This window comes from Telmatherina bonti (assembly GCF_933228915.1).
Source record: "Telmatherina bonti genome assembly, chromosome: 3".
Taxonomy (NCBI): domain Eukaryota; kingdom Metazoa; phylum Chordata; class Actinopteri; order Atheriniformes; family Telmatherinidae; genus Telmatherina; species Telmatherina bonti.
The window spans coordinates 31,119,356-31,134,961 of NC_136621.1; the positions used below are offsets into that span (position 1 = coordinate 31,119,356).

The window sequence follows — 15,606 nt, forward strand, 5'->3', positions numbered from 1 at the left end:
CCATTATTCAAATTTAAAATGAGGTAAAATGAGAAAGTTCAGTGGGCAGAAAACACAAAACAGCATGAAGCAAAACATGCATTCACACTCCCACATTCAGATTCTGCAAAAATCTCTTATTACACAAAATCTCCAAACAGCACAAAGCTAAAGTCTCAAATTTAAATTATTTGATATAAAAACAGATCGGGCTTTTGACTGGAGTCGGCATGTTTGATGTGACATATGCATAGCATGCTTCACATGAAATATTTCAATATTTCATTTACCTACTGAGTTTCACTTGAGGAAAAAAGTCTTGAAAAAGATTGTTTTTTGTGCAGTACATATACAACGTGTTACGTGTTGTAATGAGTGGGGTGGGACACACTGTTTTCACAGCAGATTCAATTACTCCTCTCCAAGAATAGAGAAGACCAAAAACATTTACTGAGAGGATCGACTTGAGGGAGAGAACAGTTTGTTCTGAAAATGACAGACAGATCTTGTCACAACAACTTAAAGGGTTATGCTTTCCAATTAGTGTTTATGAAACCCAAATAATATGAAATAACAGTAAAGAAAACAATGGAGGTTTATCAATTAATAACACTACTTGGCTGCCAGTTTCTCATCCGATCACTATTTTCTTAATTCTTCACTTAAATTACAGTTTATCTCGATAATATTTCTTGTGCCTAGGTAGTTAAGGAAGGTTAAAATATGAGGCAAAAGGCTACAGCTGCAGATCTTAAACTGTCTGTTAATGTCACAGCAGTACCGCTGTAAGCCTGCCACCTGCTGCCATCTGTCCATATTCATAAGTGTCTGTTTTCAGGGGTGTGTTCTCAGACTGACACCAGTTGAACCCCACTGATCAGTACCTATCACACTTCTAACATTATATAAATGTAAACCACATAGTCATATCTGTCTCTCTGCTCTCATCAACAGCAGCTCAGATTATGCTAAAAAGGTAAATGTAACCGATAAAGACATCAAACCATCAGATTTTGCAATTTGTTTTTTACTTACTTGAGATAGTCCCCCCTATACAGGATGGGATGCCAAACTCCAATAACTTTAATCCATTAAAGCCCAAACTAAAAAAAAAAAAAAAAAAAAGGGGGGGGGGGGGGGGGGGGGGGGGGGGGCGGACGGACAAGTGTCTTTTTCTTTATTTGGCACTTAAAGAAAATGTTAAGAAAAAAAAAAAAAAAAAGAAACTTTTTGGATATTTACCATTTATTACCATAAGACATGCCAAAATTATTGTAGTGTCACATTACTGTATTATTATTGTGTCCACACAGGGGACAAGTGTCTGTACTCATCAGGATGAAGTTGGGGAAAGTTTTTACAGTAAAGTATGCAAAAGGTCTCAAAAATGTATCAAATATGACATACAAGATTTAAGGACTAAAGAAAAGACATCCATTATGTTTCCTTGTGAATTTAAAATGATAAAATTATTACAAGAAAAATAAGCTGTAAGAAGTAGAGCTTTTATTTCACACTAGAATGCACTGCATGGTGGCAGCAAACTGCAGTAGATCATGCTATTTTTATTCTTAGATACCATACACTTTGTTTGAGACAATCACCAGTTAATATATATAAAAAAAACAAATTCATGCACATTTGCTGCTCAAGCGATTTCTCTGTCTACTTTGAACGGTTTCAATACCCATAATGAGTTTCCATAGCAATGAAAGAGTTGTTTATTGGAGTTGTTTATCACTGATCAGGCTCTCTAAAACCAAGATAGTCAGTTAAATAACACACTAAATCCCACAGGAGTTGAAGAGGAAGGGGAGAAGATGCAGTGCAGGAGGAAAGCAGCGAAAAAAAATTTTGGAAATTCAAATAAGTTCTTTCAACTATTGTAATGGGTAAATCTGAGATCGCTAGCTAACAAAATCGACCAGCTTGAGATGCTAACAAGTCTGAGAAAGAATACAGGGAAAGCAGCATTTTCTGGTTCACTCAGACATGGCTGCATGAGCACATCCCAGAATCTACTGTGTCTGTATTCTACTTTCATACAGGGCAAGTAGAGTGCAACAGTAAAGTTGTTGGGAAGGAAAGAGGAGATAAAATCGCAGTGCTTTTTAAACACTGTTAGCGATATTATGGACATGTCATTGTAAAGGAGAATATCGGCACAAGGTATATCAAACCGTTAGCTTTGGGGTTTTGTCTATTCATTTATCCAGAGAACTTATGTTATTCTGGTAGCAGTCTATATTATCCCTGGTATCACTGTGGACGCAGGCTGTGACATCACCAGCTCCACCGTTGCTTAGCTACAAACACAGTCGCCTAACACACTCATTCTGATCTCTGGAGACTTCAACATTTCCCTCTCTGCAACATTTCCACCATTCAACACTTTGTCAGTTGCTGCACCAAAGAAAATAAGAGGTTGAACATATTTTATGCAAATATCAAAAATGCAACTCCTTTGCTCTGCCTCCTTTTGAAATATCAGACCACAATCTAGTTCCTTTCCCCTCCACAAACCAATTGTTAAACAGCAGCCATTCATTACATAGACTATTAACATCTGTTTCAATGAAGCTGAAGATGCTCTTAGAGGGTGTTTTGTGGTCGCAGACTGGAAAGTCCAATGTGAATCACATGGGAGATTGCTTCAATGCTATGACTTAATGCATATCAACCTTTGTGTATATGCAGCATAGCTCCTACAATGAAATACTTCCCCGAAAACAAACCTTGCCACCATTGATTTGAAAAAGTGTTTGAGGAAAATACAAATACAACCTCAAACAAAAAAAAATACAAGGATGATTACAGGAAAAAGTAAGAAAGCCAACGCCAGCAGAACGATATGTGGTCAGGAATACAAAAGATCACCAACTTCAAGTTAAAGGGGACCAGACTGATGGGAATGTGGACAGAACCAATGAGCTAAACATGTTTTTTTCCACAGGTTCAGTTAGAACATCATTCATCAAAATCAGACAGACCACACACGAGCTGTGGGCTCATGGAAGGTGTGTGCTGCAGGGTGAGAGACTGCAGGCCTTAAAAGGCCTCATCGTCCATCACATCTGAACATACTAAGATCTCCTCTGTCTTCAACTTTCTCTCTCGTGCATTACTTCATGGTGAAGAAGTAACTGGAGAGACTGAAGCAGAATAAGGCTGCAGGTCCAGAAGGTGTTTGCCCCAAGGTTCTGAAAACCTGCTCATAAAAACTATTTTGGATTCTTCAGCGTCTTTTTAACGCCAGGCTGAGTCAGAAAAGAGCTCCTATTCAGTGGAAAACATTGTGCCTTGTCCCAGTGCCTAAAAAATCCTCACTATCTAAACCAAATGACAGTTGTGACTGTTGGTTCACCTCAATAAACAAATGAACACCAGTAGGGTCCCATTACAGTTGGGAAACTGTAATGGGCTTGGGATTGAAAAAATAAACATTATCTACCTACTTCAGAGAGTCTACTCTCATCCAGACAAATCATACAGTACTTAAAGGATCAAGTTCTTTAATTTCTCAAATACTTTTAATACAATCCAGTCAGCTCTGTTATATGAGAACCTCCATAGATTCCAGGAGAAAACCTCCACCACCACCTGGATTTACGACAACCAAACAAATATACAACCGTTTGTGGGACTGAAAGGTTGTATGTTTGAGATGGTCAAGAGCACCAGAAAAGACTATACTCTCCTCATTTCTCTTTACAATGTGCAGCTCTGACTTCCAATACAACTCTGTGTCATGTCGCCTGCAAAAATACTGATGACTCTGCAGTTCTAGGGGTGTATTAGTGATGGACAAGAAGGTGAGTCCAGAGAACTGTTTAGCAAATTTGTGAAATGGTGCAGAAATAATCACTTCATGAATACAAACAAAACTAAAGAGATGACTGTTTACTTCAGAGGAATAAAAAGCAAACAAAATACTGTTTGCATCCTAGAAGAGGTGGAAGTAGTGGAGAAATACAAATACAGAGAAGTTCAGCTAGACAATTTACTGGACTGGAAATGCAGTAGTTAGAAATGTATTAGAGCTGAATAAATTGATAAAGAAAGCAGGTTTTGTACTGTGGCTAGCTCTGGAGCCACTGGAATAGATAGTACAGGAAAGATTGCTGCACAACCTGCTAAAAACAAGAGGCAAATCTTCATATCTTACAGAGTATTGAGTGTGGGAATTCATCAAGTCTAATGCAAGACAGAAAAGCACCAAAAATTCTTGCCATCAGTTATCACCTGTCAGAACAAATATCTTCTTATTATTAAATTATATTGCCCTTAATATAATAAATTTTTTAAAAAAAGAAAAAAAATAGAGAAAAACAGAAAAAAAAATTCTACAACGTTGCAAATTCCCTCTGGGAAAAAATAAGTAGTTTTTTCATGCTTGTTTGATAATTAGAATCTTATTAGGGATCCCTGACAGAATAGGGGCATCATATAGTGCTGAAGCTAATATTGGAAAACTCCAAAAAGATCACAAACAGATTGAAGGTACACTGAACTTTCTTGATTACTAAAACAACCTCAATCTGAAGTCCTTCACCTTCAAAACAAAACTGGGGTTTGATAATGAAAATGGTCACTGCTACAGAAATTGCATCAATCAACAGGTGAAATTCTCGGTAAAGATTTCTACAGCCTAATAAATACAGAAGACATCTAAACAAACCACCTATGCAAAGTCTGCAATATTGTGGTGATCAAGACCTATTAGGTTAGTGTGAGGTCTGGACATATTAAAACAACAAGCTTCCACAGATATTTTGCCCTCTCTGATACATTTGGTTAGGATCTCCACAGTTGAGGGGAAAAAGACTTGCAGGCTCCCATGAAATGGGTTGGAACCACTTTGGAGCCTATGCAGCAATGCCATATATGGCCAGAACAACAGGATGAAGCTCCTCTTCAGCAGCTTTAATAATAAATACAGGATGGCATGGACAGGGGCTGTGCTGTAATATCAGGATTCAAGCTTTGCACACATGAAAACATGTAACTTGTTAACCGAGGTTTTTTTTTTTTAGTATGGCCTCTGGTCAACATGCAAATACAGTATTGGGGCACAACAACTAACACAGTTTTAAATAGCCTTCAGGGGGAAGATATTGACTTTAACTATGTTGATTGTGCATTCACAGGATTGGGAGTTTTGGCTTGCAATGCCAGATTGTGCACCACTCTATGTCCTTGGCTTGAGATCAGAAAAAAGAAGAAAAAAGGAACCTACTTACTGAAATGTGTGAATCTGCTAATTAACAGAACAGCACTGTGCTGTAATCTGACCTCCCACAAAATCCAACTTTTTTTCAAACTTATGAAAGCAAATGTATTATCATACTGGCAAATGCAGTCAGCGATGTTTCTGTTTCATATAATGTGGAATTTATAAGTACCTATAGTGATGATGGTTTTTTAAATTTAATTAAGTTTAATTATTAATAAAAAAAACCTGATTTTAAAATAGAAAAAGCCAAGAAAATTTAAGAGTAAAAAATACTTACCAATGATTATTACACCCAATGGAGTATTAATATGAATATATAGAGTTTTAAAATTTAGTATTTTCTCTTAATTCAAAAAACACACAACCCACCAGATTCTCCCGCTCAATGCGTTGCTGTTCACGTTTCCTGTTAAGTGCACTGTGAGAGAGGCGAATCGGAGGTGTGTTGCTAGCCACGTGGATTTTCTTCCCCGCTGCACTTCCTGGTCTGGACCCTGGACAAAGGCGTGACAGCTCACGAAGTAGTCGCTGATTCTCTCTATCTATGCGCCGCACCTCATCATTGGTAAATGAGTAGTTCTTCCTATATCTTCTTCCAGGACAGTGGAAATCCAGTTTGTGTCCAAGATGACTTTCTAAACTCAGGGAAACTGAATGTTGGGAAAAAGATATTTCTTTTATTATCATCTGCCTGGATAATAACTGTCTTAAACTCTAGAATTAGGTGTTATGGGAATGATTGTTTACAAAAACGTGAAAAATTAAATACACAGTAAAAGTTACAATTCTCTGCATTGAGATATTTCTTCGTCAATTAATCTGTAAATCCATCATTCACATTTTATCTGTAAACTGCTTTTAAAAAACATTTATAAAGTAACATTAAACAATCAGTGCAAACTGTTTCTGATGTATGCTGTAATGTAAGCATGCCAGCATCATAAATTATGAACTCAGCAAAGCAAATAAGTAAAAAACAAAAAAAAATACAAATGACATCAGTATTACAGCAAAGAGAACATATCAAGCCTGACAGAAATAAATGGGCCACAAATTTACTCACGCTCATCCATGTCCGGATATAAATCCTCCTCCTGTTTCATTTTATCGAGGCCACTGGAGGGCACACTTTCCTGCTGCTGCTCTTCATGGTTTCCCTCTTCCACCTCTGAGTTGTTCAGATCTAATGACTGAAGACGGCTGGATTCAGGAGAGGATAGGGGGCTTACATCTGTTACTGTGTCATCTGACTCATCAGTACTTAAGTTGAGGACTTCTCGGGATCCTGATGAGCAAATTTTGGTCCTTCTAATTCCAGGATATGAAGCAGTCTTTGTGGGTTTTGGTAGGGTGGGGGAACCTAGATTGCTCAATCTACTACTGCAGGAGCTCTCAGAATCTGCATCTGCGCTGGCCTCTGCTGAGGAGGCAGACAGACTGCGGATGTGTCGACTTTTCTCCAATTTTCTAGAAGGTGGCTCATTTCTCCTTTTTTGGTTGGCACTGAATGTTAATGCTTTTCCCTCCATCTCATTTGGACTCTTGTTGTAGATGTCATCTTCCTCTTGTGCATCAGCCAACAAAGACAGAAAGGTTCCACTAGGTAGTTTTGAATGCAGATGAGTATCAGCCTTACTATTACTTTTATCACTTATGACCTTATCTGATGAGCAGGAAACAGGCAATACTGATACTTTGCTCCTCTTGTTCTTCCCCACTTGCTTAAAGTGTTTGTCTGTCCTTTCTGTCCTTGGGGATAGACCATCATCTGTGCTTTCTTCATTTTTTGCTGGCAACCTCTGATGAGAAGCAGGACTCGGTTTTTTATTTTTCAAGTCTTTCTCTCTCCTTTCCCCTCCATCGCTAGTGTTACTATCACAATCGCTGTCAAAAAATGAGTGATCTACTTCACCTTCTAATTCACTGGCGTTGAACATGGCAGCCTTTCACAACGTAGCCTGCAGAGTAATTAACAAGTGTGAATATGATCAGACGAATTTTTTTCAAGTACATATCATATCATATATATATATATATATATATATATATATATATATATATATATATATATATACACATATAAGAAGAAAAATGACACTAAGCTTTGTTTTAAAAAGCCATTTGTGAAATGTGCAGCTTTTCAAGCTTTTACAGATTGGTTTACATATTTCCCTGCAACAAGCCCCTATAAACTGATTTGTGTGATTTAGGGCAGCTTGTTCTGCCCTAAATTACAAATGTGAACAGTCAAACCACCCCTTGGTATCGGTAATCCTCTTACAGATTTGTTAAATTCAGATGTAAATCCATTTTAACTGACAAATAGCCAACAAAGAAAAAAACAAAGTGACTAAAAATGCAAATGTTTGTCATCTCACCCTTGAATATGTTTTGTTTTTCTACTGTAAACGACGACAGAAAAGAAAAACACTAGTTTCCAAACTACTGAAAGCATTTTAAATATTTGCCACAAAACTGAGTCATTTTAGTGCTGCTAGCTGATTTAGCGAGACTTCTGGGCAGACAATCATACCGGTGGTGCCAGTTCACTCACTTTTCATCGCGTGCATCGTTTCAAAGTGTTTACACCAAATTAAAACTGCTAAACATTTGTGTAGCTAACCTGGTCTAGCGTTTGCTAGCAAGATATATACATACGACAGAAAATCTTACCTGACAAAAATATATCGTGTTTCATGTTAAAAATGCTTTTAAGATTTTAGACATTATGCATTGCGTGGACTTGTGAAATTAAATTAATCTTAAAATACGCTGAAAGCAGAACTAGCCGTTAGCAAAACACAGAACCATGCCTAGTAACCAGCGTTCTACGATGGTAGCAACTACTCTACGTCACTTCCTAGCAACGGTTGCTACGTGAGACACATTTGAGATTGTGTAAAATATTACACTATCATTTACTGTTGCAACGAAAAAAATTTCTCACAGAAATGTAGAGAATAAATAAAAATCAATCTAATTAAATAAATTGTACTGTATTATATTTTAGATTTCCTCTTTTCAAAATGAACAGGCCACTTATGTAATTAAGTTACCAAGGAAAGACAATTGCCAGAAATTAATATGATGGATTTAATCAAGCAGATTTATCAGACGAATCTGTCATGGGCCAAAGGGGTGTGTGTGTGTGTGTGTGTGTATATATATCTTTATTCCATGTCACAGTGACAGGTAGTTGATCATAGGATTGTATTCATTTGTTTGTTTTTTCAAAATCAAACTCTCAGCCTTTTATACACAGTTTATTTTATTTGAAAAACCATAAAGCAAACGCACAGCTGAATATTTGACCTTATCTGACAAGGTTTTTAACTGAAATATATCATGGAATAGAATGGATTTCATTCCATTTTCTTCAGGGATCTGTTATGCCAATGCAACTGCTCTTTCTAGTGCATCTCCATTAACAAGAAAGGGGATTATCTGGAGGCGCGTCCCCTGAAATTACAATTTGTCACGGTTTTACTCTTAATAACATAGTTAGACCCAGAAGTGACACACACTCATGAAATTCCGATGTCCTGGGACAATAGTACTTGGGGAACTCTACCACATAAACCTGTCTGGTCACTGTCATTAAATTTTTTATGGTGGAGAGGTAGAAATGGGGGACTGAAAGGGTGAGACAGGGAGGGGGTGTTGTGTATCAGACCTATTTTGAGGCAATTGACCCATGGAAATCGCAAATAGACAATCTGAGCCTTAAAGCTGCTAAATGACTTGTTTATGTAATGTTTTTTTGTTAATCATAAAATTCAGGTCTCTGAATGACAGTTAACAGTCCCATTCTGGCTCCAATTAGAGCATCTGCAACTAGACCATAGAGAAGGAGGAGGAATACATAAGAAGTGGTCTTCATTTAAACATTTCTACAATTGCCACAATGAATTGGAGATTATTGTAATCTATTTGAATGTCATCATAGAAAATTTTTTAAATTCTAAAATGGACATTTCCCTCAATCTCTAATAAAGATCATAGAAAATAAATGAGAACATAACCTTGAAATGTGTGTCCATTCCTAAAAAAAAACAAAACAAAAACATTTAGATGGTTACAGTTGTGTTATTTGTTTGTCTGTTATCAGGGATTAAAAAAATTATCTTTTAATTGCTTTAAAATTATTTCAAAAAGAAAAATGGAAAAAATGAAGATTATAGGTACTCAAATACTGGGTAACAAGATGAAACGTGTATTTAACTAGTAATGTAGTCCAAAATAAATGTCCCACTCTCCAAATAACAAAACTCATGGTGTATCAACATCTCAGACTCAGACAACAGAGGATGTCTTAAGAGGAACTGTGCCAACTCTGTCAGATCTGTTTGGGGGTGTGTAAAGAGACTTTTGTAATAACAGAAAGGAGGGTAAACCATTTCAGATTTGATATCAAATACATATTTCAGAATGTAAAAAGAAAATTGAGGACATGAAAAATGTGTATACTTTAATTATTTGTTAAACCACTGTGTTGTACAATAGGAATTTATATTCATGAGCCACAAAAAATAAGTACCCATCTAACAAGGTGTGATTATACACCACAGATTTCCAAAGGTTGGAAGCCTGCAACAGTTCAGATGACCCTCGGCCTCTGAGGCAAACAGAGATTGTAATATGCAGTTTGATCCCAAAAATCAGGTCCTTTCCAGCCACACCAACCCTGAGAAAGACAACACACACTTTAAGGTTAGCATTGCAGTTAGAAACAGAGAAATTAGCTGGGGTGGCATGTCCTCAATAATTACCTTGTCATTGATAACTTGTAGATCTTCTGCTCCTGTGTAATGCGGATCTAAGATAAGATAGCGAATCTGCCCAGTGGTCTCACTCCATGCCACGCCCAGAATGGTGTGAGCCAATACTCCTCCACCTGTAGCACAAAGCAAAAAAAAACCACACGACTTTTATTATGTTATATTAATAAGAGCACATTCAAAGACGACAGAGTGACACTGAGAATGACAAGACTCATGTAGACAAGAAAATACTCTTAAACTCCAAGGTTTTACATATTAGATGACTTTAAAAACAAAATGAGAATCCAACCCCAGATCAGTCATTCATTATCTGAACTGCATAATCCGATCAAGGGTCACGGGGGAGCTGGAGCCTGTTCCAGTAGTCTTTGGGCGAGAGGCGGGGTACACCCTGGACAGGTCACCAGTCCTCCCAGATGAACAACATGTGGCAAATTATACTGTCAAAGTCCAAATGCAGAAGTAACGCACATCCAATGAGTCAACAGCTTGAAGAATTAACTTTAGCATAATAAATTACGTAGAACATTATCAGTCTCTCACATCAATGTAGTGGAATTTTGTTCGACTCTTCTTTACAATATAGCTTTACTTCAAGAGGCTTGTGGACAACAATTTGCGCAAAGGTCTCTTAAGGTCCCAGCACAGCATTTTAATCAAATTACAATGTGAACCTTGATTGTAATGTCTTGCAATACCTTGATTATTTTGTTTTAAAACCACTTTGTTGTAGATTCAGCGCTTTTTGTTGCATGATTCAGTTTTTTTTTTATTAATTAATTAATTAATTTTTTATTTCTCTGTTTAAAACTGTTTTTATTTAAAAAAAAAAATCCTACTACAGAAGAAATTCCCCTCTATGGGTTGGCTGCTCTTCAAAACAAGCCATATTATTTCAGTCTTTTTCAAATAGTGCTGTCATAAACCTTAACATTTAACATGTTGAAAGAGGCTTCCTGTCAAGATATTGCTTGTTTTGTTGTGGCAATTTCTTTTAGTAATGTACATTCTGATAATGAAGTGAACTTACTGTGAAGATCGGCAACCATCTACATTGTTGTCGACTTGTGAATAATCTTTTTTGCTGTATAATAAATAACATGATTGATTGTTTGGAAATTGCCTTATAAGCCTTCCCAGATTGATGGATAGCAACAGTTGCTGCTCTACAGCAATTCCAAGAAGGGAAGACATGAGGATGTCTTCCCTTCTTGGAATTGTGTTCAACACACATAACTTATAACACATCACTTCTGCATTATGGCTCAGATTTGGTGAAATGAGAACATTTTATAATACTTTGTATTGAAGAGATCAAAAAGTTAAACAAGCACATCTTCAGAATTACTCTGAATAGAGGTTGAGAGCACAGACCAGATTTTATTAACTGCCTAAAATTATGTAAATCTTACTATAAATTTAGGGTATCATAGTTTTGGTTTATTTTACAGAATACCACAAAAGGTTACTTATAGTCTGAAATTTTGCTCACCAATCATGACAGGTGTTCCTTCAGTAAGGAAGTGGTTTGCCAGTTCTCTGCCTTTAGATGCCAGCTCAGATCCCTGACTAAAAAAAAATACACATATTTATAAGGAGTTAAATCCAAACAATTAATCTAAATATAGTCATCGGGAAAGTCATCCTACCTAACAAAAATGATCTTGGAAGTGATCCCAAGCAGATGGCTCAGAACAGCCTGGACCTCAATGGATCCAATCCACTGACGTGATCCCACAAAGGACATCTGCTTGTCACCAACATCTACTAAAGCCTGAAAAAAAATTATTCAAGTGGAGGCGGGCATGTTGGACATAACTGATGTGAGAAATTTAAAAAAAATGGCATATGTGAGCATATTTAGTATCTAAATGGATCCAATTCATTTACAGAACTACCTGCTGGATCTCCTTGTGACTGGGCACAGGCTGTTCGACATAACCTTGCTGCTGGAACCAGGAACAGATAGTCTGCAGGGAGCGATACGCACAGCCCCAGCCGTTGTCATCTACACGGTCCTGCATGTAGTGGTGGTAGCTGTAGGTTCCTTGAACCAAGTACACCTTAAAAAGAGCATATGGGTGAAAAGAATGAACAAAAATCACAATTACACTACCCTGCAGTGTGCATGTCAATTTTTATAGGAGGTGGAAACTTGTGATGTACCTTTCCATTATCCAAGGTGGGATGTGTGAGAAACATGTGAGGGTTTCGGAGATAACCGTCTTTATAGGGCTCATTGGGAAAGTGGTAAGCGTTGGCTCTTCTGAAGTAAGGTCTGTCATCTGGGAGTCCAAACTGCTGATGCAACTCCTGCTCAAACAAAGAGTTGGTGCAAAATAAAGTAAAAGAAATTCATCATGACGTGTTACAGTATAACTTTCTATCAGCTTCCACTTATATTCCATTACTTGTTTTACCAAAAAAGAAAAGAAAAGATGCTAACAGAAACAAATTTCAACATAGGGACGTTCATTCATTTTCTATATCGCTTAAATCAATTTAGGGTTGAGCTGGAGCATATCCTGGCAATCATCAATCAAGAAGAAGAATATACCCTGGACAGGTCACCAGTCCATCACAGACATATGGACAAGACATTTGAGTCTTTGAGTGAAAAGTGCAAAAATAACACAAGCTGAAAGTCTTACTCTACGCTGTTTCTCTAATTCCCCGTCAGTGACTCCTGCTGGAAAAACCACAGTCACCAGTCCTTTTGGCTCAGGAAGATTAAAGTGGAGAGGCTCAGGTACAACCAGAGTTGTTCCCCTCATGTTCTGCAGGGTCACCTTCTCCATCTCACACAACTGGTAAACTAGCGCCTCCACCAGTTGTTCACAAACGCTGTAAAAGAAAAAACGAAAAGAAAATTAGTCAAACTATCAGTTGCACAAAGCTTGATCAGCAGAAATGAATCACATACATTTAAAACTAGACATACTCTTTGATTGAGTCATTGCAGCTAGAACGCACAACACAGTCCATAGGAAGAGTTGCAGACAAAAAATGGGATTTCTGGACAGTTTTGCTGGCGACTGGTGCAGAGAGAGGGCCTGGTGTCGTCGCCTCCATCATCAGATGAAGCTTTATGACATTCTAAATGACAAATGCAAATTCGTAGTCAAATGCATACCCAGACAGATTCCTTAAAGACACTAAGATAGTTTAAGCTAAATTACATCAATTAAGTTTTACACACAAAAACATGTACTTTGCTTGTTTTCAGGACATATAATTATCAATTTTTAAAAAAAAAAATTGTATATTATCTTGTGACATTTGACTAAATAGCTAAACTTTTCAGACAGTATCTTTGACAAAGCTTAACTTGGAAAAATGTCATCTTCAACTCAGGAAATAAATATTGTATATGCCAAACTGCAGTTTAGACCAAATAAACAGTGTCACATAGACAGCGCAAACAGCAAGCCTACCAAATTTAAGTTCACACAAAGAATACTAATTATGCATACAACTCACTGTAAAAGAGGTACAAGTCAGAAGTGGGTCTGATTTAACTTTATACACCTTAGCTACCAATAGGTTAAAGCATTGAGCCCTTAAAGCAGAGACTAAGATTTCAATTCCCATCTGAGGTAAAGTTGTGTGTGGTAATTAATGCTCAGCTGAAGTTGTAGCACTAACACTTTTAGCTATGGAGACAATAACTCATAAGCAGTGGATACTGAACCATATGTTTTCTTTTATGACTTATTTTCTGTTTCCTTCTACATTTGAATTCATACAATCAAAATCTGCAGCCATCCTTTAAAACAGAGGATATACATACCACCGACAAACCTTTTTTTCTTTTCTTTTTTGTTGACTGCTTCCCCCCACTTTCTTGTTCATCTGATCTGAAATGATTAAAAACTTAGATTACATTTTTAAATAACAAATATAGATTTAGTATTAACATTAATTAAATTGGATAAAGAAAACAGAAACAAGTTTGAACAGAGTAAAACTCATTAAACAGCTAATATGTATGACATTTCCCACGTGCAATTATATGCATAATGCGCTAAATCAAAATAAGACAGCAGGGAAATTAAAAACAGAACTTACTGTATCCACTGATGTAAATCTTCACATGGTGTCCTTGGGGTTATGTCACCATAAATACCTTTGTTTGGCCAAATAATAACAGGACTGTCACACACTGCAAGAACACAGGATCCCGACTTCACCTGCAGACGAAGGGTCTCAAACGTCCTTGAGATTACCTTCTGCATAAGCAGTGCTGTAATATATTGGAAATAAATTCACACAGTGAGTGTGGGAAAGTGAGTGGTGAATAAATTATCATCTGAGCATATCTAAAGCCCTATAAATAGCATGTATATAACACCATCCCATAGATAAGCAGCAACAAATTAAAATGTAACATAATAGCAACAGTTACATCTAAACACTTCAGCTGGTCCATTGCTGGGAACCACTTAAATCATTATCCAATCTAAGTAACCTCTTTTTGAAATGGTATTGTGGGGAAAAGGTCCTTGAACGTACCATCTGTGCTGTCCAGCTGACATCTCAACTCCAGCGGTCCCTTTAGTCTAAAAATGGTCACAGTGTCGGAGTCACTGACTACCTGTAATTAAACAACACCCAAAGTAACTCCTTATTGATCCAGCTGATCATTTGTTTGCCATCGTATTTGAGGTGCGACTGAAACCTCATGCAAGCATACAAGAATCGCTGATAGCCCCTGGCAGTGGCAACAGAAAGCAGAATAAAGCAGAGCCAATAGGGGCAATAATATTCCTTTTACCTTATTAATCTGTTAACTTACCATGATAGCTATAAGATAAGCAATATAAAACCACTTAAAGAGCACTTGTGTTCATAGCCAGGGAGCTAGCATGCCTTCTGTAGTTCTACGTGTCTTTGGACGCTGTTCCCCATTGGTCCATCTTGGCTCCGCCCACTGGCGTTACATTCAATGCAACTCGGAATTTATGTAAAGAAGAAATTAAGCTTAATTTTTGTATGATCACGATTCATGATTCATTCATTCATTCAACTTTCTTTGAAATCGTTGTGTTTTTCTTTATTAAACGGTTCATGGGTTAGTTAATTTGACATACAGTTTACATTTAGTTAGACATACATACCAAACATTTGTGATGAATAGACTATGAGACAAAACACAATTTGTTGTGAATACCCCCACCCTCCACACAAGGAACATGAAAAACAATAATTGTCCAGAAAACTATATTCCATGCTCCATATTTTTGCATAGAATGCATGTTCAGGGGCCTTTCTGTGTGACGTTTGCATGATCTCACCATGTATTTGTGGGTTTTCTGTACATCTGTACAACTCTGAATTGGACAAAGCAGTACGTAAAATAAATGGAATCTCTGTGCAATGTTTTTTTTATCTAAGCGTCACCATACAAAGCCCTTGGACAAATACCAATAAACGTTTTTGCAGCATCACAAACCATATGATAAGGAATTATTTATGATAATTCACTTTACTGATATTTTTTATAACAGGGACAAAATGAACAATATGTCATGGCATCAACCAAAGTCTGTATTTGGGGCAATGCAATAAATAAAATAAAACCAGTGACACACAGCTTAAAAAATCTCTAGTTAT

The 15,606-nt window shown here is 37.0% G+C and overlaps 2 protein-coding genes across 2 annotated transcripts in view; both read right to left on the reverse strand.

Annotated features, from left to right (window-relative positions):
- Positions 1–8,015, reverse strand: part of cfap97 (cilia and flagella associated protein 97) — a 10,080-nt gene extending 2,065 nt beyond the window's left edge. Inside the window, exons 1-3 of the mRNA XM_079264904.1 lie at positions 7,886–8,015; positions 6,276–7,170; positions 5,582–5,862 (exon numbers count right to left, since the gene is read on the reverse strand). Coding sequence (XP_079121030.1) covers positions 5,582–5,862; positions 6,276–7,149 — 1,155 coding nt within the window. The 5' untranslated portion in view covers positions 7,150–7,170; positions 7,886–8,015. The remainder of the gene's footprint in view (positions 1–5,581; positions 5,863–6,275; positions 7,171–7,885) is intronic.
- Positions 8,016–8,585: 570 nt separating this feature from the next.
- Positions 8,586–14,884, reverse strand: ufsp2 (ufm1-specific peptidase 2). Its single transcript, XM_079265057.1, has 12 exons — positions 14,789–14,884; positions 14,506–14,587; positions 14,062–14,236; positions 13,784–13,850; positions 12,935–13,089; positions 12,645–12,837; positions 12,160–12,306; positions 11,892–12,056; positions 11,643–11,767; positions 11,486–11,562; positions 9,982–10,106; positions 8,586–9,896 (listed from the first exon to the last, which is right to left on the reverse strand). The coding sequence occupies exons 1-12, from the start codon at positions 14,789–14,791 to the stop codon at positions 9,810–9,812; spliced, it is 1,401 nt and encodes a 466-aa protein (XP_079121183.1). The 5' UTR covers positions 14,792–14,884; the 3' UTR covers positions 8,586–9,809.
- Positions 14,885–15,606: the final 722 nt, after the last annotated feature.

Coding starts and splice junctions, on each gene's coding strand:
- ufsp2 (XM_079265057.1), bottom strand. Junction 13,090..13,783: donor GAAAAAAAGGTTTGTCGGTG/GTATGTATATCC, acceptor TTTGTCATTTAG/AATGTCATAAAGCTTCATCT. Junction 12,307..12,644: donor AATTAGAGAAACAGCGTAGA/GTAAGACTTTCA, acceptor TTGTTTGAGCAG/GAGTTGCATCAGCAGTTTGG.